Source organism: Artibeus jamaicensis, unplaced genomic scaffold (genome assembly GCF_021234435.1).
Source record: "Artibeus jamaicensis isolate MK-2021 breed Jamaican fruit bat unplaced genomic scaffold, CSHL_Jam_final contig_519, whole genome shotgun sequence".
NCBI lineage: Eukaryota > Metazoa > Chordata > Mammalia > Chiroptera > Phyllostomidae > Artibeus > Artibeus jamaicensis.
The window spans coordinates 7285004-7311923 of record NW_026521871.1 but is presented as its reverse complement, the minus strand read 5'-3'; the positions used below and the strand labels follow the sequence as shown (position 1 = coordinate 7311923).

Genomic DNA, 26920 nt, shown 5'->3' with positions numbered 1-26920 from the left:
TAAGATATATTGCTCGCCCTCAGGGAGTCTGAAAGGAGGTGACAGCACAAGTAAAAGTAACTACAACAGCAGGCAGACCAGTGGAAACGAAGCATAAGTGACCTCTTGAATGGACCTGGAGTGACTGATAAGATTTCAGTCAGTTAGAGATTCAGGGTGCCCTAGGCTGGGGACAGTGCCTGAATGAAGGCATGGAAGAGCAACAGGGTAGAGCAACAGGGTATGCTTGGGGAATAATGGAATTACCATTTTAGCTGGAAGGATAGACTAGGGTCACATTGCGAAGAGCGTTCAAATGCTTAAAGCCTATTGTAAACTGACTAGGCAACAGGGAATCACTAGGTTGGGAGAGAAAGAGAGTAAATGGGCATCACCGCCAGGATTAGGCAGTGTGATCACTGAACGCTGATGCTTTTTCTGCCTGGGAACAGAACTGAATGACATTTCGGTGTCTTCCCTACAGTGACTACATGGGCCATATGATGGAATGGGAGGAGTGTAAACCACTTCCTGGCACCTAAAATCTCCTGCAAAATCCTGTTTTGCTCTTTCCTCACCTTTTAACAAGATGCAGGAGACTCAGGGAAAGACTTTAAGACGCCAGAGGAGTCACTAGATGAAAGGAGCCCAAGTCTCCGAATTACCCTGTGGAAGGCTGCCTAAGGAACTCTTGATTAGACCAGAACTGTGGGGTTCTCTGTGGCAGTAGTTAGCCTCCTCGTTCTGATAAAGTAGGTGAGGGTTATGTCCCTTAACTCGACTGCTCACAACCTAGAAAACCTGCTGTGACCAACCTGAGTATTACGATGTTGGCTCTGAGTGAGTCCACATTTGTTCCACAGTTCTGGAAATTTAAGAGCTACTGGCCACTTTCTGTCTGAGCTATTCCCTTGAAAACATTCTTTTTTAGCTAGCTGGTCTCATTAGCCTCTACTGTGGAGCTGCAATTTTACATGTGGTGGTATTAAAAATCACTTTTCCACACAATAGCACGAGAAAACGCATAAAAGTTTGTGAAAACATATCATACTTAGAAAGCTCCAAATACTTATATGTGAGTGGAATATGTGTGAGTACATGGGTGTTTTTAGGGCCTATTTTTGAGTTTGTAACAGATAAAGTTGAAGAGATGGGCAGGGTTAGACTGCTGAATTGATGGGATTTTTTCCTGGAGAGAAGATCTCACATGGAAGCTCAGTGGTGAGAAGATACGCTATTCCGGTTTTCTTCAAATTCCCAAAGCCCTATTAAGTAGAAGACATTTCATTTGCACAAATGGCAGAATCAGAACTAATGGGAAGGATTTGGGCAGTGAATTTTCTGTCATTTCAAAGGTGTTCAAGCAGAAGTGTGGAAAGCTATTCTGGATGTTGCAAGGCAGATTCCGATTTCGGATGACTCCCTGTTTTCTGTCTCTGGCCTGTGCTCTCTTCTGAGCTCCACTCTTTGTATCCCCTGGACACTTGAACGGGGCTTCTTTGATGTCTCAAAGACACCTCAAACTGAAAACCTGGTCTAACGAATGGCACCAAAATCCCCCCAGTTTGAAAAGCCAGAATCTAGGTGTCATTCCTGACACCTCCCTCCATCCTCTTCATGTCCAATACACGGCTGCTTCTCTGCGTCTCCTCCACCAGCAATGAATTGCAAGCGACCATCATCCCTCTCCTGGATGATTTCAAAGCCTCTCGAGTGACCTACTACATCTGCCTGGCTCCCTGTCCCATGCCTGTTCCACAGTGCAGCCAGAGTGGTCTCATTCAAACATAAATCTGATTGGGTCATTTACTTTCCCCACTTAAAACTTTTCAGTGGCTTCCTTGCTGCTCTTAGGATTAAGAAAAAAGCCCTTAAAATCACCTGCCAAAATCTGTGTGTTCTGTCTTCAGTTCACACCTTACGCCCCTCATTTTCTGCCCTGTCAGCAGACTGGCCTCCTCAGTTCTTCTTGCCTACCAGAGCATTTGCACATGCTGGCCCCCATGGCTAGAAGACCCCTTTTTCCTCTAGGCTGTATGTTTCAGCTCATGTATCACTTCCTTAAACAATCTTCCAGACCATTCTGATTGCGGTAAATTCCCCCTCGTATAGGTACTTCCATAAACTTTCCCTCACAGAACTTGTCAGACTTGTATTTTCATATGTGTTTATGGGATCCTCTGGTAACATGTGCTTCAGTAGATATAAACTCAGTGGCCCACTTTGTCACCCCTAATTTCTGGTGCCTAGCTCTGTGCCTGACATAGAGTACATAATAAATCTTTGCTGAGGAAAATGAATGGGTCACTACATGTAACGGATCAGAAGAGAAATTGGATTAAATTGCTAAATATTTCTAACTATGATTAAAATTTCATTTTAAGAAAAACCCAATGGGGGTTTTATGTGTAAATCGAGGAGGAAGACTGAACAGAACTGACAAACTGGCAGGATGCGGGGGATGAGAGAGAAGGGTCAACAATGACCAGGACATTGATATTTACATGAATGGTGTGACTCTCAAAAGCGGCAGTGCTGTGGTGCCTATTCAGGTTACAGGTGAAATTTTGTAGTGTTTAACAAATAGACTTGGCTATGTGTGAATCTGAATTTTTTTCAGTCATTTATAAATATCCATTTGGAGTCAACAAAACACCATTAGTCTCTCAGGATTAATAATATGAAGAAATGACACACAAATTCCAGGTCCACTGGAAAACTCTACCACAGACTGATCATTTGTACCTTTTGTGACCAGTAAAACAGATCCTGGACTATTGATTTTGTTCTCAGATGTGGATTTCCCAGAAAGGAGCAGCCACTGAGGGTACTGAAGGGGCTGAATGGGATACGGCCTAGGTCTAGATGGGAATTTTCAGTACCAGAGCAAGAGCTTTTTTTCCCACTTCCAGTGATGGGAACCATGAGGCTATGGTTATAGCTTTCTTTCGAACATCTTACAGTGGCAATTTCCTTGATGTTTTTTCTTCTTCTTTATCTATATGCAGGTTCTCCCAGTTAATTTAAGTTCCTTTGAGTAGGAAGACCACTTTTGGGTACTGTACGTACCCCTACCTGATGACCCAGCATAGCACATGGTAGACAAAGGATAAATCTCACCCAAATTGTAAGCAGTATCCAAGATAAGAGGAGGATTTTTGGGAGGAGGGACTACTGAAAAAATCATACTGAAAAAGGTACAAACTCAAGTGCATTTTACTCAAAGGTATTTTACTCAAGTGTAGAATAAGTTAGTCATGGGATGCAATGTGCAGCATGGCGACTATAGTTAACATTGTGTCGCACATTGGAAAGCTGCTAAGACAGGAGATCTTAAAAGTCCTCATCACAAGAAAAAACTTCTTTGTAACTATGTTAATGAGGCTTAATGTGGTGATAATTTTACAATACATACAGATATTAAATCATTATGTGGCAACCTGAAACTAACATACAAGTCCAGCACAAATAGTGCCCCCTTTTATTACAAAAATTTTTGTTACAAAATCATAAGCATGTAATTCTGTTTCATAACAATATCACACTCAAGCACACCATATGACATTTTAGATGAAATGTTCAAAGGAAAACTATAAATTATTACACCCATATTATTACCCTACCAACCACATTTAAGCAGGTGTTACTTCTGCTGGACCTTGTACAATAATGTTTATGAAGTTATACCAATAAAGTAAACAAAATCAATTCCAGCTATAATTCCAACAAAATAAACATATCAACTGGTTCAGTTATTTAAAAAATGAAAATTCCTAAGTACCTTGAATTCCTTAGAATTTTTGTTTAGCAGTGAAAATAAAAGACATACCAAAACCTGATTGAATATAATCCCCTAGTCCCAGAAAAGTATGCTTTCTGTATTTTTATAAGACTATATGCTATAGGATTTCTTCAAAGAGTAATATACTACTATGTTTTTAAATGTAAATTTATTTTTTAACTTTATAAATTTTAGTACACTTTTTTTCCACAAAGTACACCAAGGCTCCACTATTTAGTATCTCTTTAATGAACAGAGCTTTGTAAACTTAGTACAATTAACACATTCTTTTAAAAAAATTTTTATTTAGTTATTTTTCAAGTACAGTTTTCTGTCTATTTCTCCCATCCCAGCCCCCCCCATGCTCCCCACCTCCCTCCCATTTCCACCCCCCTTAGATCTCGTCCCTGTGTCCTTCCTATTTGTTCCTCCAAATCCCTCCCCCTTTTTTCCACTTAAATTCCCTTCCCTCTCCCCTCTGGTCACTGTCCCCTTGTTCTCTATTTCAGTGTCTTTGTTTTTATTCTGCTTGCTTGTTTATTTTGTTATTTAGCTTCCTGTTAAAGGTGAGATCATATGGTATTTGTCTTTCAACACCTGGCCTATTTCACTCAGCATAATGCTTTCCAGTTCCATCCATGTTGTTGCAAAGGGTAGTAGCTCCTTCTTCCTCTCTGCTGCATAGAATTCCATTGTGTAAATGTACCACAATTTTTTGATCCATTCATTTACTGATGGGCACCTAGGTTGCTTCCAACTCTTGGTTATTGTAAATTGTGCTGCTATGAACATTGTGGTGCATAGGTTCTTTGAAATTGATGTTTTAGGATTCTTAGGATATAATCCTAGCAGTGGAATTGCTGGGTCAAAAGGCAGGTCGATTTTTATTTTTCTGAGAAAATTCCTTGCTGTTTTCCATAATGGTTGTACCAGTCTGCAATCCCACCAACAGTGAACTAAGGACCCCTTTTCCCCACATAACACACACATTCTTAAAGCTTGTTTCACCTTAATAATTCTTTGTTTATAATCATATTGTCATAATTATCTTTATAAACATGTATTATACTGTGTGTCTATTATGATAGGGTCCTAATTGAAAGCTATAAGGAAAAGTAATTTAGACCTTTGGTTTCTAAAATAAAAAGTAGAAGAGACAAAGTTTCTATGAGAGAAATCTTAAAACACAAGTAGAAATACGTGCCTTTTGAATTATAAAAGGAGCTCTTTTAAGAGCTGACATCAATATGCATAAGGTTAAAATCAAGATTAGATTAAAGTCATGCTCTAGGCATTTCATTTTCTTGAGTTTGTGCAAAATGAACTTGGTGTAGGTCAGAGATGTTACCATTAATTATTTTTCTATTTTACTGAGGGGTACGTGCCTATAGATTATAAAACCTGAGAGTCTACTCTCTAATCGTCTTTTAGAAAAATAAACATTACTTTTTGTCTCAAGATACAATGTTGTAATTATCACAGTCATTTCGTTTTGCAGGGTTTTCGAAGCTTAACCAAAAACATGTGCTGAATTTTCAACCATAATCATTGCAGGGTCATGCTCAAGACTTACATCTATTATCTAATAATCAAATCAGAATTAAACTTCTACCAGAATCCAGACTTTAAATTAGAATAATTTTTATTTTACTATATGTGCAATGTTATAAATAATCTGAAAATTACAAAAGAAAAGCTTATTTAGTAGAGCAATATTATTTTAGACAAGGAACTTAACCTTTCTAAACCTCACCTTCTTCAGTAATAAGATTGGGATAATAATAGTACCAAAGCCATGTGTTTCTGTTAGATTACATGAAACATGCATATAATATGCTAAAAATTACCCTTAGTAGGCAGTTAATGCTTAGTAAATATGTTATTAGTATCTTCCTTTTTTTAAAATACATTTTATTGATTATGCTATTACAGTTGTCCCACTTCCCCCCTTCACTCCCCTCTGCCCTGTATACCCCCTCCCACCGACATCCCCCGCCCCCTTTCATTCACGTCCATGCGTCATACATACAAGTTCTTCGGCTTCTACATTTCCTATACTATTCTTACCCTCCCCCTGTCTATTTTCTACCTACCATCTATGCTACTTATTCTCTGTAACTTTTCCCCCCATTTTCCCCTCCCACTCCCCCCTGTTGATAATCCTCCATATGGTCCCCATTTCTGTGCTTCTGTTCCTGTTCTAGTTGTTTGCTTAGTTTGCTTCTGTTTTTGTTTTAGGTGTGATTGTTAATAATTGTGAGTTTTCTGTCATTTTACTGTTCATATTTTTATCTTCTTTTTCTTAAATAAATCCCTCTAATATTTTATAGAATAAGGGCTTGGTGATGATGAACTCCTTTAACTTGACCTTATCTGGGAAGCACTTTATCTGCTCTTCCATTCTAAATGATAGCTTTGCTGGATAGAGTTATCTTGGATGTAGGTTTTTGCCTTTCATGATTGGAATAGTTCTTTCCAGCCCCTTCTTGTTTTTAAGGTCTCTTTTGAGAAATCAGCTGACAGTCTGATGGGAACTCCTTTGTAGGTAACTGTCTCCTTTTCTTTTGCTGTTTCTAGGATTCTCTCCTTCATTTTAATCTTGGGTAATGTAATTATGATGTGCCTTGGTGTGTTCCTCCTTAGGTCCAACTTCTTTGGGAGTCTCTGAGCTTCCTGGACTTCCTCGAAGTCTATTTCCTTTGCCAGATTGGAGAACTTCTCTTTTATTATTTGGTCAAGTAAATTTTCCACTTGTTGCTCTTCCTCTTCTCCTTCTGATACCCCTATAATTCAGATGATGGAATGTTTATAGATGTCCCAAGTGGTTCCTAAGCCTCTCCTAATTTTTTTGAATTCTTGTTTCTTCATTCTTCTCTGGTTGGATCTTTCTTTTGGTCCGCACCGTTGATTTAAGTCCCGGTTTCCTTTCCATCACTATTGGTTCCCTGTACATTTTCCTTCATTTCACTTAGCATAGCTTTCATTTTTTCATCTAATTTGTGACCAAATTCAACTAAATCTGTGAGTATCCATATTACCAGTGCTTTGAACTGTGCATCTGATAGGTTGACTATCTCTTCATTGCTTAGTTGTGTTTTTTCTAGAGCTTTGATCTATTCTTTCGTTTGGGCCTTTTTTTTTTTATCTTGATGCACCTGTTATATAGTGAGGGGCAGAGCCTTAGGTATTCACCCGAATGGAGTAACCCATGTCACTGTGTTGTGACACTGTATGTAAAGCAGGGGTCTGAGAGGGAACAATGGTGCTTGCTCAGCTCTCTGCCGTATTTCAGTCACTTCCTCTACTTCCCACAATCAAATTGGGCCCTCTGGTGCTGATTCCTGGATGGGTGGGTTTGTGTATATTCTAGGACCCTGTGGGTCTCTCCAACAAACTCTCCAGTGAGGCGGGAAGTTTCTCCTGCTGCCTCAACCCCCACAGGTGTTTTCAATCAGTTGTTTGAGGCTTTATTTCCTCATACTGGGGCCCTGAGTTGCGCAGTCTGTCCTGCTCCCCAGTTGTTTCTCCCAGTGTATATGTGGGACTGCCCGCTCTGAAATCCGCCACCTGGCTGGGTCCACGAGCCACTGCCTTGCCTGTCTCCACCAGGCTGTCCGTCTCCACCCCTCCTACTGGTATGGATGAATGTTTCTTCTTTAACTCCTTGGTTGTTGGACTTCCATACAGTTCAGTTTTCTGTCAGTTCTGGTTGTTTTTCGTTTTTATATTGTTGTCCTTTTGCTTGTGCAAGGAGGCACAGTGTGTCTACCTATGCCTCCTTCTTGGCTGGAAGTCAATATCTTCCCTCTTGAATAGCATTTAATAATTGACAAAGTTTGCTCACAATCATTTGTTCCTTCAGTAGTGACTGAGCACCCAGTCTGAGCAGCCACTGCCCTAGGCACTGAGTAAGACAGGGAATAAGGTAGACATATCACCTTTTCCAAGGAGCTCCCAGTCTCATGGGGAGACAGATATTAAAGCAAACAATTCATACATAACTGCATGATTGCAACTGTCATAAGAACTCTGAAAGAAAAGTTCAAAGGGTTTTAAGCGTGTGTAACAGAGTGTTGGTATGTTGTCTTTGGGGTCAGGGAGATGACAGTCAATTTGAGATTTAAAGGATGATAGATGTAATGATGCACACATGATCTCTGTGCAACTTCCAATCCCTTTGTGGGATACTGTCTCATTCTACAGCTGAATGAACTGGGACTCACAATGTTTATATACTGTCCACACAGAGCGGGGTCTCAGAACCCACGTCCCAAGGCCTTTTTGTGTCTTCTTTTTCCTACACGTGTTGCTGCCACTGGTGGCCCAAGAGGGCAACACAAGGGATTCTTCCTATAACCACTACTTGTTTTCTGGGCATTTTGGTGAAAAACTTTTATTTAGCTATCTGAAAAGTGCTTTATTTATGATTATATAGATTAATATTAGAACTTCATAAGTGTGATAATTAATGTATATGATAAAGACTGATGGGGTTTAAACTTGGAGGAACAACTGGGGAGTGAGGCAAACCACACAACACAGGTTTCCAGTGCAGGAAAATAAAGCTTCAACATCTCTGATTGAGAAAACCTGTGGGGATTGAGGCGGCAGTGGGAGAAATTCCCAGCCTCACAGGAGTGTTCACTGGAGAAACCCACAGGGTCCTAGAATGTACCCACCTGGGAATCAGCACCAGAAGGGCCCAATTTGCCTGTGGGTAGTGGGGGAAGTGACTGAACACTGCCAGAGAGCAGAACAAGTGGCACTGTTCCCTCTCGGGCCCCTCTCCCACAAACAGCATCACAAGGCAGCAACATGGGTTGCCCACCCTGGTGAACACCTAAGGCTCTGCCCTTTACTATGTAACAGGCGTGGTGAGACAAATAAAATGGCCCAAATGAAAGAACAGATCAAAGCTCCAGAAAAAATACAACTAAGTGATGAAGAGATAGCTAACCTATTAGATGCACAGTTCAAAATACTGGTGATAGGGTGCTCACAGAAATGGTTGAGTATGGGTGCAAAATGGAGGAAAAAGTGAAGGCTAAGGAAATTAAAATAAAGGAAAATGTACAGGGAGTTAAAAGTGATGGGAAGGAAACGGGCCCATGAAAGGTTTGGAGCAGAAAAAAGAAATAAACATTCAACCAGAACAGAATGAAAAAATAATGATTAAAATAAATGAGAAAAGGCTTTGGAATTTCTGGAACATCTTTAAACATTCCAACATCTAAATCATAGGGGTACCAGGAGAAGAGAAAGAGCAAGAAATTGAAAACTTATTTGAAAATATAATGAGGGAGAACTTCCCTAGCCTGGCAGAGGAAACAGACTTTCTGGAAGATCAGAAAGCTCCGAGCGTCCTAAAGAAGTTGTACCCAAGGAAGCACACACCAAGATACATCATAATTACATTAGCCAAGATTAAAATGAAGGAGAGAATCCTAGAAGCAGCAAGAGATAAGGGGACAGTCACCTACAAAAGAGTTCCCATCAGACTGTCAGCAGATTTCTCAAAAGAGACCTTACAGGCAAGAAGGGGCTGGAAAGAAGTATTCCAAGTCATGAAAGGCAAGGACCTACATCCAAGATTACTTTATCCAGCAAAGATACCATTTAGAATGGAAGGGCATATAAAGTGCTTCTCAGATAAGGTCAAGTTAAAGAAGTTCATCATCACCAAGCCCTTATTATATGAAATGTTAAAGGGACTTATCTAAGAAAAAGAAGATAAAAAACATGAACAGTAAAATGACAACAAATGCACACCTATCAACAACTGAACCTAAAAAAACCAAAAACTAACTAAGCAAACAACTAGAACAGGAACAGAAACACAGAAATGGAGATCACATGGAAAGTTAGCAGTGGAGGAGAGGGGGAGAATGGGGTAAAAAATACAGGGAATAGGATGCACAAATGATAGGTAGAAAATAGACAGGGGGAGGTTTAGAATAGTAGAGAAAATGGAGAAACCAATGAACTTATATGTATGACCCATGGACATGACCTAAATTAGGGGGAATGTAGGTGGGAGGGGGTGTTCAGGGCAGAGGGGAAGAAAGGGGGGAAAATGGGACAACTGTAATAGCATAATAAAAAATATATTAAAAAAAGACAACTGTGCAGATAAATGATTAATGCAGGAAAGGCCCCAGATGAATAAAATAATTTTTTAACTTTTGCAAATATTTAAACCAGTATTAGCCTTATTTCATTAATAAAAAGTTTAAGACATTTCTTAAAAGGCAATAAAAGTAAAGTTAGAATATCTTTTTCTTCTCTGAACTTGAGTAGAACCTTAAACAATGCAAGAACACCATCTGTGTTTTAAGTTCAGATATGTCAACAAGATAAAAAGCATTGGTGATTTCTGGGGGTAGGGGTAGATATAAGGGATTAAATGATAAAAATGTAATAAAGTATAATATATTATTATTTTTCACAAAGTCTTAATTTATTTAAAAAGTTATAATATAGGCTTTGGTAGATAACTTTCATCATTGGGCCTTGGAAATTGAAGTTTTGAAAACACAGGAAGACTCCCCAGAAGATAACCCTGAAAAGCAGTAGTGAGAATTGCACCATAATGGGGGTCAGTAATTAATAATACATCTCTGAAATGAGAGTGCCTGGTCATCCCAGCTCTACAACTCACTTCCTCAGTGAGCCTCAGTTTCCTTATCTACAAAATGGTGATTATGATGACTGCTACATTAAAAGGTCTATCAGAGGTTTAAATGGGATACGCTGTATGAGATGGTTAACTTTATATGTCAAGTTGACTGGGCTGCAGGGTACCCAGATTAAACATGAATGTGACTGTGAGAGTGTTTTTGGAAGAAACTAACATTTGAATCAGTGGACTACATAAAGCAGACTGCCCTCCCCAGTGTAGATGGGCATCATCCAGTCCATCCAGGGCCTGGACAGAACAAACAGGTGGAGGAAAGGAAAACGTGATCTTTCTGCCTAACTCCTTGAGTCTTCTCCTGTCCTCACACTGGTGCTTTCACTACCAGGTCTCCTGGTTCTTAGATCTTTAGACTTTGACAGAAACTATACAATTGACTCTCCTGGATCTCTGCAGATCCTTGGACTTCTCAGTTCCCATAATTATGTGAGCCAATTCCTATTATAAGTCTGCCTGTCCCTTTCTCATTCATACACACACACAAACATGATATATGTAGAACTTTAACTATTATGCTACATAAAGGGTTTAGTGCTTGGAGCACAGTAGGAACTCAAAAAGTGTTAGTTATGATGATGATGAAGATGATGATGATGATGATTATTGCTTAATTATTTGGCTAGTATTTTATTCAGTCATTCGATCATTTAATCAACAAATATTTCCTGAACTCCTGACAGATGTAAAGCACTGAGCTAGATGCTAGGAATACAACAATAAATAGGACCCTGCTATTTTTAAATATAAATTCCAGGATGGGAGACATCAATATGTAAACAAGTAAATAAGAAAACATCAGGTAGTGATAACTAATGTGATGAAAATAAAAATACAGTGATACTACAAAGTATCTTGGGAGTTATTGGAGATCATTGATGAATATAGTTCCATGTTCACTATTAGTGAAAATATATGTCAGTATAATTCATACTGATAGAGTAGATATTATCATATGGTATATTTCCCTATTGTTATCACAAACAAGTTTAATATTTATATAGTTAAATATTTTATTTTGCCAATAATTCTGGATTTCCTTCCCATTATATGTTTTAAATACAAATATTGATATTAAGAAATATATTTTAATTGTATAGCAATTATTTTGACTTTGAAAGTAAGGTATACAGAAGAAACTAGAAATGTCTCATAATTGTTGTGACATAATACACCTGTTGACATAATAAATCATAACTATATTTAGAAAATTAAAATTCTCTAGTAAAGATGTGATATGAGAAATAAAAGTTTCATCCTCCTTCCTTGCCTCTACTAGTCCCTGTTGCGGAAGGTAATTTCCTTTAAAAATGTATGCACACACCAGCTTCCCTAAGCAAATGCCAGTGGGGTAATACAGAAACAGCATCCTCAGTTCCCATTTTTTCCTGATGACATAGCTTAGAGACCTTTCTACACCATCAGAAGAAGACCAGGTCATCTATATAACTGCATACATGATATCTTAATGTGTGAATATTTTAATCAGTTCCCTATTGTGCATACATCATCTGTCTCTAGGTTTTTCTTACTATAAGTGATGCTGTAACAGACCTCTAAAGGAGAAATATAAAGGCTGAAATGAGTCAATCCTGCAAAACTAGCACAATTATCAACTGCTCGTGTTTTTCATATTTAATATTATGTTTTATATATCAAAGATTTGTCAATATTTGGCAGAAATAGCAAAGAAAACTTAAAGTTCACTGTGTAAATGAATTGTGACATCTGTGCTATAATGACATTGGATCAATACCCAGGCTAAATTCCTTTCATATTAAAAATAATTTAAATGAATGAATATGATCAATTATGTCTCATTTTTGCTAAAGACAGGGAAAGATATGTATCTCAAATATAAGAGGTGGCTGAATTTATTCTGAATTATTATCAGACATTGCAACTAGAAATTGTGGCATCTCTTTAACCAACAATCCTAAGACGAGGTTTATCAAAGTCCAATCTTAGAAAAGAAGGAATTAAAAGATTGTCTTGTTTTTTCCTGAAGTCAGAATCTTACTCCTTTTTCTTTTAGGTTCTACTTTACAGTAGATTTTGTTGCCTGACTTGAACTTTTCTTTCACAATGTGGAACCCAAGAAGAAATTTTAATAAGGATTTCACCAATGCCAACTACACTTAGATGATTATTGCATGGTTTTGCTAGATGCATCAATTCACCCATTTGCAATTGTGCTAGGAGACAGGGATGTCAGTTTCTTCTTATTTAAAAGGAGTAATAATACAATGAGACTGCTGCTGTGGAAAGAAGGATGCTTAAAAGAATTGCCTCCTAATTTTTAAGTAAATTACTGGTTTTCATTTGCGCCTAGTGGACCATTACATCTTGTCATTAGTAGCTGAATGATCAACTTCAATAATCAGATCCGATTCTCTGGTTTAATTAAACTAGGGTCCCATTAATGAAAATAAGATAATCAGATCTCACAGTCATCTGCAGACTAACATTCATTAGCTAATGTGCACCAGGAATGGAATTGACCGAGGGAACAGTACAATGTTTGGTAACCTTGGCTTTATGGAAACACAATTATTTTATTGATTTTGTCAAATCTTCTTGAACAAGTTCTATGATCTTCAACAAAATGCACCCTAACACAGAAGTTTCAATGTTTCCCTTTTTGTTTGGGTAAAAATGCTAGAAAGCATCTATAGGAAATACCTACTTCTTCCTGTCGCAGCTTCATTGGGATCTCTCAATATGAGCATTTATAACAAAATACAATTTACACGAGTACTGTACAGTCAACTACAAAAACACACAGTCATTTCTCATGCAATTCAAATCTCACCATGGGGAATCCTTTTTTTTTTTAAAAAGACACAAAACACATAGTTTAAATTAAGAAAGACCTGGATTTCTATGATTATAAAAGTCTGTCCTTGAACTCTATTCATTAGCTACTCCTTTCAGATAAAATATCCTACACAAAAATTATAATTATTATTATATTCACTGATATATAATAAAATAATTTACTGATAGTAAATTTCAAAGCCTGCATATGTCAAAATTAGCAATTGAAAATTATTTATAGGAAGCGAACCACAAAGGTTCAATATATGTTCACATAATCTTAGCTGTCACACATGTGCAATGAGATTTACTTAAGAGAGACAATCATAACTCTATGGTTATAAATGAATATAAATATAATTGGGATTCACAGGGCAGAAGAAATATGCTATTAGATGATTATTAATGTTCTGTATATATAACTCAAGTTAAATATTATTATGTATTGAGAGCCCATTTATAAAATTTGTAAAATATGAACTAGTGTCCTCTTCTAAAAGTTGGTATCAAATATGGCTTATGAAAAAGTTTGTTTAATTATAATATTGGATTAATGTTGTAATTAATATTTATTCGAATTCCTCTTTAAACTCAGGTATCATGGGTCCTTGAACTTTAAATAAAAGAAGACATTTAAAATATCTGATTATAGACTTACATTTTCTTTGAAAGACATAATTAATTCTTAAAACTTTGAGATACAGCCCTGGCTGGCATGGCTCAGCTGGTTGGAGCATCATCCCATGGACTGAAAGATGCCTGCGGGATCTATCCCCAGTCGGGGCACAAATCTAGGTTGCAGATTCACCTCCCAGTCCCTGGTAGGGGCACTTATGGAGGCAACCAATCAATGTTTTTCTCCCTCTTTCTCTCTCCCTTCCTCTCTCACTAAAAGCAATGAAAACAATTCCCTTGGGTGAGGATTAAAAAATATTAAGATACAGAGAAGACAAATAACATTTATGATTGCTGAAGATTATCTGATAGGCTTTACAGTTTAAGCCTTTCTGTCACCAAAAACTATTACTGAAAACTATCTCAGCCTATTAGTTACAGCTAGACCAATTGGTTACCAAAACCACCCTTACTCATTTCATTCTGTGGATAATCTTCCATTAAGACTGAATCATGACCCAATGTGTTTATAGTGGCTGTCTGGGTCAAAGGATCTTTTTCATCCTTTTATATGTTTTCTAAATGTCCTTTCATGAAAATGGATTGTATATGTCTCTCTCCCCAGCCCCCATCTAGAGATAGTATATATAATAAATATACAAATTCTGACTAATTATGCCCTCATTGTTGTCAAAAAGTCCTGCCCAAAGTTGGTAATTGTGGAAGCAGGCGATGGAAACATGGGAGTTCATTATATATTCTCTTTACTGTTGTGTAATTTTAGAAATTTCACAACAAAAGGTTTAAAAACATAGTACCTATTTACATATAATCCTCTGCCAGGGTTTATACTGAAGAAGTTGTAAAACCAATCCCAATTCTTTATGAATATATGACTTAGGGCATGTAATGCTGGCGAAGATTGATATATACGAAATTCACTGACTAAATGAACATAGGATACACAGAGAGAGTAAAACAGGCGATTTTTGCAAGTCATTCATTTCATCCTAATTATCTTTTTCCTGTTTCTACTCTGGCCTCTCTCAAACTCTAACCACTCTCCCCTCCCCATCTGTTGTCTGAGAATCACCAGTGTTTCTCTGCAGTTCCTTTCAGGGTCTTCACATTCGGTTTTCACAGCCACTTGTCATTTAATGCTTAGCTTGATGCAAAGACAAATTAGTTGTAATCTTTAATCTCTGCTCTCATTTGATTTACAAGTTCATACTGAATCCTGACGTCAATTTCAACTTCCTGAAAAGGAAATTATCATTCCTCTACTTCAGAAACACGAAGTACGCTCTTCTTGTAGTTCCAACATAGCCATTCTGCCTCATCAGACTGTTCCTCTTAGCAACCCCTCAACCAACTCATCCAGGCAGTTTGCTGTCTCTTTATCTTTGCTCAGTTTTCTGTACCATCTTACACATCCATACATCTTATATTTACTTATTATAAACATATATACAATAATTTTTTGAATACTTTCAAGATCTACTTCTGTAAGTGCCCTATTATGGCCATTTCACCTTCCTCTGAATCACTTCAGTGTTTATAAGGGTCATCTGAATCACATGAGCTTTGTCGGGAGAAGTGATCCGGTGGTCCTCAACCCTGGCTGCACATTAGAATTGCTGGGGGAGTTTTTTGTTTTTTTTTTAAAATCCATCCCAGGCCAATTAAATCAGAATCTCTGGGAATGAAGCATAGACATTAGGAAAATTTTTAAAAAATCAGTTATTTTTAAAGTGTCCCTGGTGATTCTCAAATATAGGAGGTTGAGAATAACTCATCTAAATAATATTAGGCTCTTGGTTTGTAAAGCACTACCCATTCATTTGGTCAGTAGTGATGGGTGACTACTCCAGTGGCAGAGAACTGGCATGCACTGTCAGGTTTTGTTGGGCTTGCAGAGTATTTTAAAAACATTTTAGATTTTAGATAATATATTAAAATTGGGAGATTTATCATAAACCTTGGGATGCCCAGCCTCAAATAAGAAAAAGAAAGATCTGATGAGACTGGGCCTGCATTTCTGCAAGGCAACTTGGCTAGAACTGAACTGCAATGACCCCTTCTAGACTGAGAATGAACTTCTAGTTTGCCACAGTTCTCACCACTCCCTAGAGTTCCTTCACAGGGAACTCTAGGGAGTGTTAATTGCCATCTATTGTATCATTTGCATAGTAGTTAATGTTACTGTATTAATAGTAGAGAATGAGGTCTTTCATGCACTATCCCAATCTTCTTCCCTAATACCTCCTCTACTCTCAATAAGGCTCACTGTGAAGTAGCGAATGGTTCTCTGTGTCAAAATTCGGGTATCCGGGCCATATTATTTATGTTGTCAGACTGTTCTCTGTAGTAACTGAGTCTCCCGTCCCTGGCTCAATATATGACAAGCACTATGATAGAAGCTAGGGAAATAGAAGAATGAGGAAGTCATACTTTATTGGGGAATGCAGACATATTAAAAAGTGTAGCAAAAAAAGGAAAAGTCATAGAAAAAGAACAACACTTGTTAGAATTAGGAAAGGCTGCATAGACGAGGTGGCATTTGAGTTGGGTCTAGAAAGATAAATGGGAGCTTTTCCAAGCAGAAAGGCAAGGAAGCCATTTTAGGCCAACAATACAGCAATTCCAAAATATGAACATGTGAAAGCCCAGAGAGTAAAGGACATGTGGGGAATGAGAGAAAGGTGTTGGAGATAAAACTGTGGAGCAGGTTTGGGATAGGGGAAGTTGGCTTTGTGTGCATTCTCAAGGGTTTTTTCATGTTGTCTTCTAAGATAGTGGGAAACACATTAGAAGTCTTTAATTAAAGACTGACAGAATCATATTTCTATCTTTTAAAAAAGATTTTATTTATTTATTGTTAGAGAGAGGAAGAGAGGGAGAAAGAGAAGGAGAGAAACATCAGTGTGTGGTTGCCTCTTGAGCACCCCCTACTGGGGACCTGGCCTGCAACCCAGGCATGTGCCCTCACTGGGAATGGAATCAACAGTCTTTTGGTTCTCAGGTCAGCACTCAACCCACTGAGCCACATCAGCCAGGGCCACATTTCTATTTCTATTATCAGAAGGATAATTCTGATAGCAATGTGCAGATTAGCTGACAGGCTAAGGTGAGTGACAGTGGGGATCAGTACAATGGATGTAACAAATAGAGCAGACAGATTTGAGTGCTGTTTGAGAGGTAAAATTGGCAAGGCTTGGATGAATATAAGAAAGAAGAAGAATAATTGAGGATGTTTTGATTTGTCATGTAAACAAATCCAGAAAATATTTTAGTTGCTAAAGAGATTCAAAATAATGATTTATCACTGACATGAGTCATAATATTTAACTTCAAGTTATAAAGATTAATTGCATGCTGTTTTTCCCCTTTATTTGGCTCTTACAAATAAACATGCTTATAATTTAGGTGTTTAAGTGCATACCTGATTCTGCTGAACTTAGAGGATGACCTCCAAATTTTATTATAGTTTGGCGTAGTTTGGTCATGTTTAGCAGCTGTGTAACTTGGGGAACATCTGTTGTTAGTTGGCAGCTTCGTGGAATAATGTCCGTAGGTTCAACTGTTGGAAAGGAAACACCATATCCAGCTGGAAATAAAGACATTCAGTCCCAAAATGTAAGCCATTTCTGCCAAATAGACACATCTTATAAATGAAACCAATTAAAGTAAATCATTTTAGAATACGAGTTTGGATGAGTTACTCAACTTTATATCCTTGGTTTACTCATATGTAAAATGAGTCTGATAATTTTACTGCTTATTTTTTAGGACTATAGAAAGGATTGAATGAAATAGAGTATATAACATACAGAGCAGGTTCAGAGACTTGTGCAATAAGTAAGAAGATTCATTGGAAATATTTTATATTTGTTTTTCAATACTAGATTGTACCTTGAGAGAAGAACTAGTTAGGTATGTACCAATGAAGATTTCTGGGAGTTTATTGACTCATTTATACAAGATCAACAAGTACAATGACATTATTAAATAAGCACTGTAGTCATATTATGAGTAGATTAAAGTTTTCACTTTTTATTTTGAAAGAAATTTAAATCTATAGAAAAGTTATAAAAATAGTATAGAGTTCCTATATGCCCTTTACCCAGATTCCCCTAATGTTAATATCTTATCTTTGAACACTTTCAAAGGAAAACTGTTACTATAATTAAAATAGTATATTTATTATTATAATTTGTATTTCTAATGAGATTTGGTAATATTCATATATACTTATATGGCTATTTAAATGTCAATTTTAGCAAATTTTCTGCTCATGTTCTTAATCCACTTAACTATTAGAACATTTTTTTCTCATTTATTTGTACAACCTCTTTTATGGCAAATATATTAAGCCTTGTCATATGTAGCAAGTAGGAATTAAATCAGTATTAGCATTCCAAAGGCAATTTTACTACATGTATCAAGAGCCTTAAAAAGGTCCACACCATTTTACTCAGTAAGTTGTTTATAATTCTATCCTAAGTAAAAAACAAAAAATAAACCCCCTCAAAGCTCTATGAAAATAGGTGTTTAAAATTTCTGAAAAATAACTTGAATTTCCAGTAAACAGTCACAAGAAATTATATTTATGAATATGGCTGAATGATATGGAAAAGACTCAAGATAAAAAGTTGAAGAAAAGTTATATATATATATATATATATATACTTTCATCTCACTGTAGGAAATTAATATATAAAGTGTTTGAATGGCAAAAAGACAAAGAAATATACCAAAATGTAAAATAACTTTTGATGGTTAGCTTAAGCATAGGCTTTATTTTCTTCTTTATAAAAAATTAAAAATACAATGGACTTTTTTTGTGTAAATGTGAATATGAGCAGTAAGAAAAATTTAGCCAATCATCCCTGAGAACACACGCTATGTAAGTGTAAACTGTAAGCACGTTTGCACAGGCAATCTGAAACTTACAGGAAGGTGACTGACATCCAAATCGGATTTCACATGAAAAAGCCCAGATTCCCTGTGTCACCTGCCCTTTCTGTACATCTACTCTCCCTTTGTACCTGGAACTATTTCACTACTTATTGGATTATTATTTGAGGAAAACTCTGGGAATTATAAAATCTTCAATAAAAGGAGAAATTTAAAAAACTATTAGTTTACTATTTAAAAATAAACAGTAATCATTAAGGCCACTTAATTTAGCAACTATTGATTCTCAAACTTTCTCGGAGATTCTGTGGAGGAATACCTGAAACATTAGTCTAATTTTTGTGAGACCAAACTATGAAGGAACTTTATGATCTGGTAGTTTGATGTTCTGATACACCTAAATGGATGTTAACTCATCTCCCTACCACCCCCCTCACCACTGACCACCCCCACCACATACAAGTAGTAAGTCATTTTATTTTGTTGGTTTTTTAGCACTTACAGTTTAAGAATAAGAATTATGAAAACAACATAGATCTGACAATAAAAATAATCAGTGCTATACTGTGAATAAATAGAGGGCATGGTCTCTCTTCATTCATTCATTTACTCATTTTTATCATTCAGCAAATAATTATTAAGCATCTATTATGTGTCAAGCACTTATCTAGTTGGTGGGAATCTAGTGGTGATTTAGAGTGACTCTGTCCTAGCCTTCTTGAAGCTTACATCTAGTAGAGAATATGAAACAAAATATACATCTATAACTATTTAATTATAATTCTGTTAAGTGCTCTGAAGGAAAGTTCAAGGTGTTATGAAGTTTACCAGCACAGAGTATCACTGAAAGTCTCTGATAAAGACACAATGAACCCGAGTCATAGAAGAGGAGCAGAAAGTGGCCTGGTGAAATGGGGAAGGAGTGATCACTCAGATGAAGAGAGCAGAGTATTTGAAGTCTCTGAAGGCAAAAAGGACTCCAGTGCATCCTAGGCACTGAAAGAAAGTCTGTTTTGCCAAAGCACTGCTAGCTTGGAAGAGAATGGTGGGTTAATCCCAGTGGTATATTTAGTCAAAGTGCAGGCTCAATAAATGGTCATGGACAAAAGCCCCTTAATAACAGCTGACCTAGATTAAACATAGCTGCCAAATCTTCCACTTTTCTTTGGTTGTTCTTTGTATGGCTACATCCTGAGAAGTAGCATTCCATGCACATTTTATTAGGATAGCACATCTTTCTCCCCAGATGGCAAATAACAAATCAAGCTGGCAATCAGATATTAAGGGACCAGGGCCTGTCTGCATTGTTCTGTCAGACAAGTTCTGTCTTCTGGAATAGATTGTGTATGGAAACATGCAGACTGCTTGATTAACATCTGAAAATGACATAGTTGAATTTAAACTTATTTTGTTAACAAATTTGAAAGGACATAATGTTGGTTGTAATGGTCAGCTCAGAATGGCAAAATGGTACACGAAGGGAAAAGCTGACAGATTCGCTCATGCAGTATCCAAACACAACAAGGCGGCGGGGTTTTCTGACGTCTTTGCTCCCAGTATGAGTTAGTGTATTACTATTATTAGAATGTTTGAATGACATTGTAACTCTGTTCACCATAAAGTCACCATAAAATGAACCATTCTGTAGGTGTTTAATAACTCTGATGAGGATCTTAACTAGCTTTAAAATCAAAGACATGTTTTATACACACACACACACACACACACACACACACACACACACATATATATATATATAAAGCACTTTATCCAATAAAAGTCATCACTCCCATTTTGGGGGGAAGGATGGTTGCCTTGTAAAATAAGGATATTTATAAATTGTTTTGCTCATGGTTTCTCCTAGTTCATATAGTTTAAATAAGGACTAATTTTATAATAGTTCACTGGTCCCAGACCCAATTATATTCATCTTACTTATATGGGAATAGCCTGCAGTCCCCAGCACAGTTCCTTATTTACATAAAATCTCACCTCTCTAAAACACCAGTGAGAGATAAGCAGAAAACACAAAATTCTCTAACTGCCAAAACATTTGTCTTTGTTTGGCCTGTTATAAAGGAATATTGTGCACTGAGTGGCTTATAAATAACAGAAATTTATTCTCACAGTTCCGGAGGCTGAGAAGTCCAAGATGAAGGCACCAGCAGATTGGTGTCCAGTGAGGGCCCTGTTCCTGGGTCAGAGATGGCCATCTTCTTGCTATACCCTCACATGGCAGAAGGAGTGAGGGAGCTCTTTAGGCTTCTTTTTAAAAAAATTAAAAATAGATCCTCACCCAAGGATATGTTTGTTGATTTTAGAGAGAAAAGTAGGTGGCAGAGGAAGAGACACTGATGTCAGAGAGAAACACGGATTGGTTGCCTCCTGTATGTGTCTTGACCTGGAACTGAATCTATAACCCTCTGGTGCACAGGACAATGCTCCAACCCAGTCGCCCCACCAGGGTATCTGGGGACTCTTTTATAAAGGCACTAATCCTATCCATGAGGGCTCCACCCTCATGACCTAATCACCAACCAAAGGCCCCACCTCCAAATACCATCACTTTGGGCATTAGGTGTCAACATATGGATTTTAGGGGGATACAAATATTTAGTCTATAAAAATACTGATACAAAGTCTAGGGGTTTTTTTTTTGTTTGTTTGTTTGCTTTTAATTCATTCATTTGCTCTATAACTATCAGATTTTCTCTGGGCCTGACATGGATTCAAATCCCAACCTCTAGGAAGTTTACTGTATAATGAACAAAGACATTATTACTCAGTGTACTATAGAGGTTAAAAGTACAGTCTCTAGAGCAAGTGTCTAGGTTCACATTCAGGCTCCACCACTTATTAGCTGTCTGACTTTGGCATAGTAGTTTACCTTGTGTGTCCTACTCTCCTTATCTGTAAAACATGGATATAAAAATACTTAACCTGTAGGCCTATTGTGATGACTAAATGCATATAAGGGGCTAAAAATAGTGCCTGGTACATAGTGAGTGCTACATTAAGTGCTTATAATTAATAAAATATATTAATTTTCTACTTATGTCAAATATCTCATTGTAGTTGGTGTTCACACAAATGTTCACAAAAAACCACCATATTTTAGTATGTGCTTTCTATAATAAAGGGTATTGATGTTAAAAGGGGTAAATAACCCTGGATTACACCCAAAACTTAGCTATCCTGACTGAATCATACCTATAGAGTTGCTTTTTAAAAAAACTAACTTATTGAATAAGAATTCACAGTAACACAAAATTAAGCATTTTAAAGTGAATGATTCAGTGGCATTTAGCAAACTCATGATGCTCTGCAAGCACCCCTTCTACGTAGCTCCCAGACATTTCGATCACTTCAAAGTCCTATACCCACAATCAGGTTCTCCCATTCCCTGCAGCCCCACAGACCCTGACAACCTCAACTCCGCATTCTGTCTCTACAGATTTATCTGTTCTGATACGTCGTATAAATGGAATCATACAATATGTAACCTTTTGTAACTGTGTATGTAGTATTGTACATACCACATTTTTGTTTATCCAATCTCTTGATGAATATTTGGCTTATTTTCACATTTTGGCTACTGGAAATAATGCTGCTATGAACATATACATAGCTGCATCTGTTTTCCATTCTTCTGGGTATACAGACAGGAATGAAACTGCAAGGTCACACAGGGATTCTATGTTTATGTTTTTAGGAACTGCCGGACTGTTTTCCACAGCAGGTGACCACTTTGTGTTCCCATTAGCAATGTGTGGGGGTTCCAGTTTCTCCACACCCTTGCCAACACTTATTTTCCATTAAAAATCATTATAGCCATCCTAGTGAGTATGAAACGGTATTTGCTTGTGGTTTTAATTTGCATATGACTAATAATGTGAAGCATTTTTCATGTGTTTGTCAGCCATTTGTGTATCTTCTTTGGAGAAATGTTTATTCAAGTTTTTTGACCAATTTTAATTGGGTTGTGTGTCTTTTCTGTTGAGTTGTAAGAGCCCTTCATATACTCTACATACTAGATTATATCAGAATATATATTCCCTATAAGTAGAACCAGAATATATACCCTATCTTGCAAATATTTTCTCTCATTTGATAGATTTTTCAATTTGATAGCCTCCTTTGATGCACAAACATTTTAAGTTTTGGTGTCCAATTTATCTATTTAAAAGCTTCTTGTTGTTGCACTTTTAGTATCACATTTAGGAATCCTTGGCCAAATTGAAGGTCATGAAGATTTAGATCTATTTTTTTCCTATTACCTCTTATACAAAGTTGGACAAAAGTACTGTACATTTGTGAGCACATGAAACACAGAGTTTATTCTTACATTATTATTGATTAATTACTGTATTATTAGGGTAGTAATTATAAATGTAGTTTTGCCCACCCCTGTATTTAGGTCACTGATCCATTTTGAATTAATTTTTTTATATACTGTGAGGTAGGGGTCCAATCTCATTCTTTTGCATGTGGATGTCCAACCGTCACAGAAGTTCTTTCCCTATTGAATGTTCTTGACACCCCTGTCAAAAATCAGATGTATAGGTTCATTTCTGGTCTCAGTTCTATTCCATTGGTCTATATGTCTAGCCTGACTGTTTTGATCTAGCCTGATCACACTGTTTTGATTACTGTAACTGTGAGGTAAGTTTTGAAATTTGAAAGTGTGAATGCTCCAACTTTGTTATTCTCCTTCAAGATTATTTTTGTCTATTTGAATCCCCTTGAAATTCCATATATATTTGAGGATCAGTTTTTCCATTTTTGCAAAAAGGCCATTGAAATTTTGAGATAGTGTGTATATAATCTTTAGATCTCTTTGGGTAATACTGACATCTCAATAAAATTAGGTCTTACAATCAATCCATGAACACAGGATGTCTTCCCATTCATTTGGGTTATCTTTAATTTGTTGTAGCAATGTTTTATAGTTTTCAGTGAAAGTGTTTCACCTCCTTGATTAAATTTATTCCTAGATATTTAATTATTTTGAATGCTGTTGTAAATGAAAATGCTATCCTCAGAATTTTTCAGATATGAAGTATTAATATACCGTAGTTTTAGGACCATAGATGCACCTAGGTTTTAGAGAAGGAAAATAGAAAAAATTTTGAAGCAAAAAATGTGGTAAAATATTTAATAACCTGTGACCCTGCTCCACCATGGCACCCCTCCCCCACCCACAGTGAGCCAAGTAAGCTACATTTGGACTAAAAGACACACCCCTCTTCCCCCCAAACTTGGGGGGAAAATGTATGTCTTATAGTCCAAAATATATGGTAAACATTTTATAATATTTAATTATAAAACTGATATTTTAGTTGAATAATTTTGAGTACTGATATACAGATATTCATGACCCATGTTTGTGGGATTACTGGTTGCTGGGCACCTCTGCAATGCCAGGATATTATCCCCTTTTTTGCCCTGCACTGTTTGCTAGGCAAGGATATTTTAAATTCAACTCCCCAACAGAAAGGAGTGAGAATGCATCTTTAAACTGATGAGATTGGGTCTGATGTACACTCAATTGACCTGCATATAAAGAGAGAGGTAGAAAAACACTCAATGAAGTTAATTATTAAAAACACTAAAACTTTCCAACTGTTGAGAAAGTTAAACTTGTGTACTATTGGGGAAAAAATGGTTAATCAGAGGCATGGCCTTGAATTCCACCTCTGTGACCTCAGCACAACATAACATCGGGCCTGGTTTTCCTCATAAATATAGTTAAGACATTGGATTAGATGACCTTGAAGGCCCTTCCCTGCTCAATGAGTCTGTTACGGTGAGACATCAGTAATTCCAGTTTTTTCTGTGACTTTTGAAGGGATAATTTTCTTCACATTGCTTGACATTCAATAAAGGTTTATTGAACACAGACAGTAAATGAGTGGGATAATTGAATGAACAATTAGCCAACCCTTACTTCATTAATTCATCAAACATTTATGACAGGTTACCAGTGCCAGGTCATATGGGAGAGATTAAAATGTGGAGACCCAACCTATCCCCTCAAGGGTCTCTCAGTCTCAAATCACACCTTTAATTATTCTCTTCCTGCATCTCTAAACACAGAACACAAACTTCCCAGTACTGATAATTTAGAAAGAATACTGAATTGGGGAGTCAGGAAACCTGTAAAATCATCACTGGCATAGCTTACACCCATGCTTCACGGATAATCACTTGCTCTTTACTGTCTTCTCTTTTTGCTCCTCTTCCTCTTACCTATCTATACATATATTCTATTTTTTTCAAAAATACAGAAGGATACAAATTAGTCAGTAATTCAGTCATGCAAATACCTAAAAATACCTGTTCCTGTACCCTCAGGAAGCATTAAAGTAACAAATTAAATTAAATTAAATCAGCCTGTTTTACTATTTGCCCAGCGTAAGTCATTCTTCTGGGAAAGTGAGAAACTAGTTAATTGCTGTTTTAAGGTTTTAGTCACTCTCTAATATATTTACTGTTTAAACAGAGAACAGCAGAGGATTAGGCAACACTGTCTAGTTTTGGTGAGTTTAAGAGGTTCTAAAGTAAAATGGTAGAAACTTAAATAAGCCACAGACAACACAATATTGAGCTCAAGCAGGCATTTAATACAGTATTTATTAACTGCATCCCAGCATGGAATGTAAAAAACAGGTAAAAGTTTTCCTGTTATAAAAATCTCAATACTATGGTTGACTAATCTGTCTCTGCAGAAGAAAAGGGCTCTTCCTTCAGTAAGAAAGACAGAGATAGGCTAATTCATTGCAACACAGACACCCTAAACACAGCTAGTCACCAAATCCTGACATTCTCATTCCATGAAAACTCTTGTATTTTTCCATTATAAATTTCCCCTTTTCCATTCTCCCAGGAGAGGCAGTACACTGTAGTAAGTCAGAGCGTAAACTTGAGTCCTGCTGGCAGTGTTCAAATCCTGCCTCTACTGCTTAACAGCTGTGTGATATTATCTGACTTCTCTGTGTCACAGTTTCCCTATTTGTAAAATACGGGTAATAGCAATAATTGCCTCATAGGGTTGTTATGCGCATTTAATTAAGTCCATACACATTGTGTTTACAACAGCCACTGCTATCAGTCATCAATGTCATTACCACCATTATTACTTCTGCTGCCAATCTCCTTGACCAGGGATACTCAGTGTACCCCACACTATGTTCTCCTTTGCCCCCTTTTATCTAATTGTCTACAGAATGAACTTTTGTGGTGTTAACTTTTCTAGTGTCTATAATTACACAGTGAACTCTAAGGACAGGAACTTGGCTCTACATCTTTGTTACCCAAAGTACGCAGCCTAGTAATGCAATATGATGTTACATCATGCCGCCCACTCTGCCATGTACTATACTGAACTCCATTATTTTGACAAATCGGACCCACTGGTAATGTCACATATTTAAACACATATGCTCTTTCTTCTGCCTGAAATGCTTTCTCTTCCCACTGTCTACTTTTATAACTTGGAAAATTATTCGTCTTCCTTCAGAATATAGCTTATTTCTCTACATTGTTTATCTCTCTACATTGATATAGACCAAACACTGATATATAGACAGATTCTGACCCATGAAGTCATTTCTTTCTTTTTTTAAAATACATTTTATTAATTATGCCATTACAGTTGTCCCATTCCCCCCTTCATTCCCTTTCACCCTGCACAGCCCCCTCCCACCATTCCCCCCTTTAGTTTATGTCCATGTGTCACAAGTTCTTTAGATTCTATATTTCCCATATTATTCTTGCCCTCCCCCTGTCTATTTTCCACCTACTGTCTATGCTACTTATTTTCTGTACCTTCTCCCCCCTTCTCCTTCTCCCACTTCCCTGTTGCTAACCCTTCATATGATATTCATTTCTGTGGTTCTGCTCCTGATCTAGCTGTCCTTTTAGTTTGCTTTTGTTTTAGGTGTGGTTGTTAATAACTGTGAGTTTGTTGTCCTTTCACTGTTCATATTTTAATCTTATTTTTCCTGGATAAGTCCCTTTAACATTTCATACAATAAGGGCTTGGTGATGATGAATTCCTTGAACTTGATCTTATCTGAGAAGCACTTTATCTGCCCTTCCATTCTAAATGATAGCTTTGC

General features: G+C 37.0%; 1 protein-coding gene across 5 annotated transcripts in view; it reads right to left on the bottom strand.

Annotated features, from left to right (window-relative positions):
* The window catches only part of CFAP20DC (CFAP20 domain containing), a 242894-nt gene that overhangs the window by 94383 nt on the left and 121591 nt on the right, over positions 1-26920 (bottom strand). For 3 of the 5 annotated variants that reach the window (XM_037137429.2, XM_037137431.2, XM_053669563.1), the window contains one exon: positions 17326-17490. The exons of 1 other annotated variant lie outside the window; for it this stretch is intronic. In XM_037137429.2, coding sequence (XP_036993324.2) covers positions 17326-17490 — 165 coding nt within the window. The remainder of the gene's footprint in view (positions 1-17325; positions 17491-26920) is intronic. One more of the 5 variants, XM_037137430.2, reaches the window with a different exon arrangement.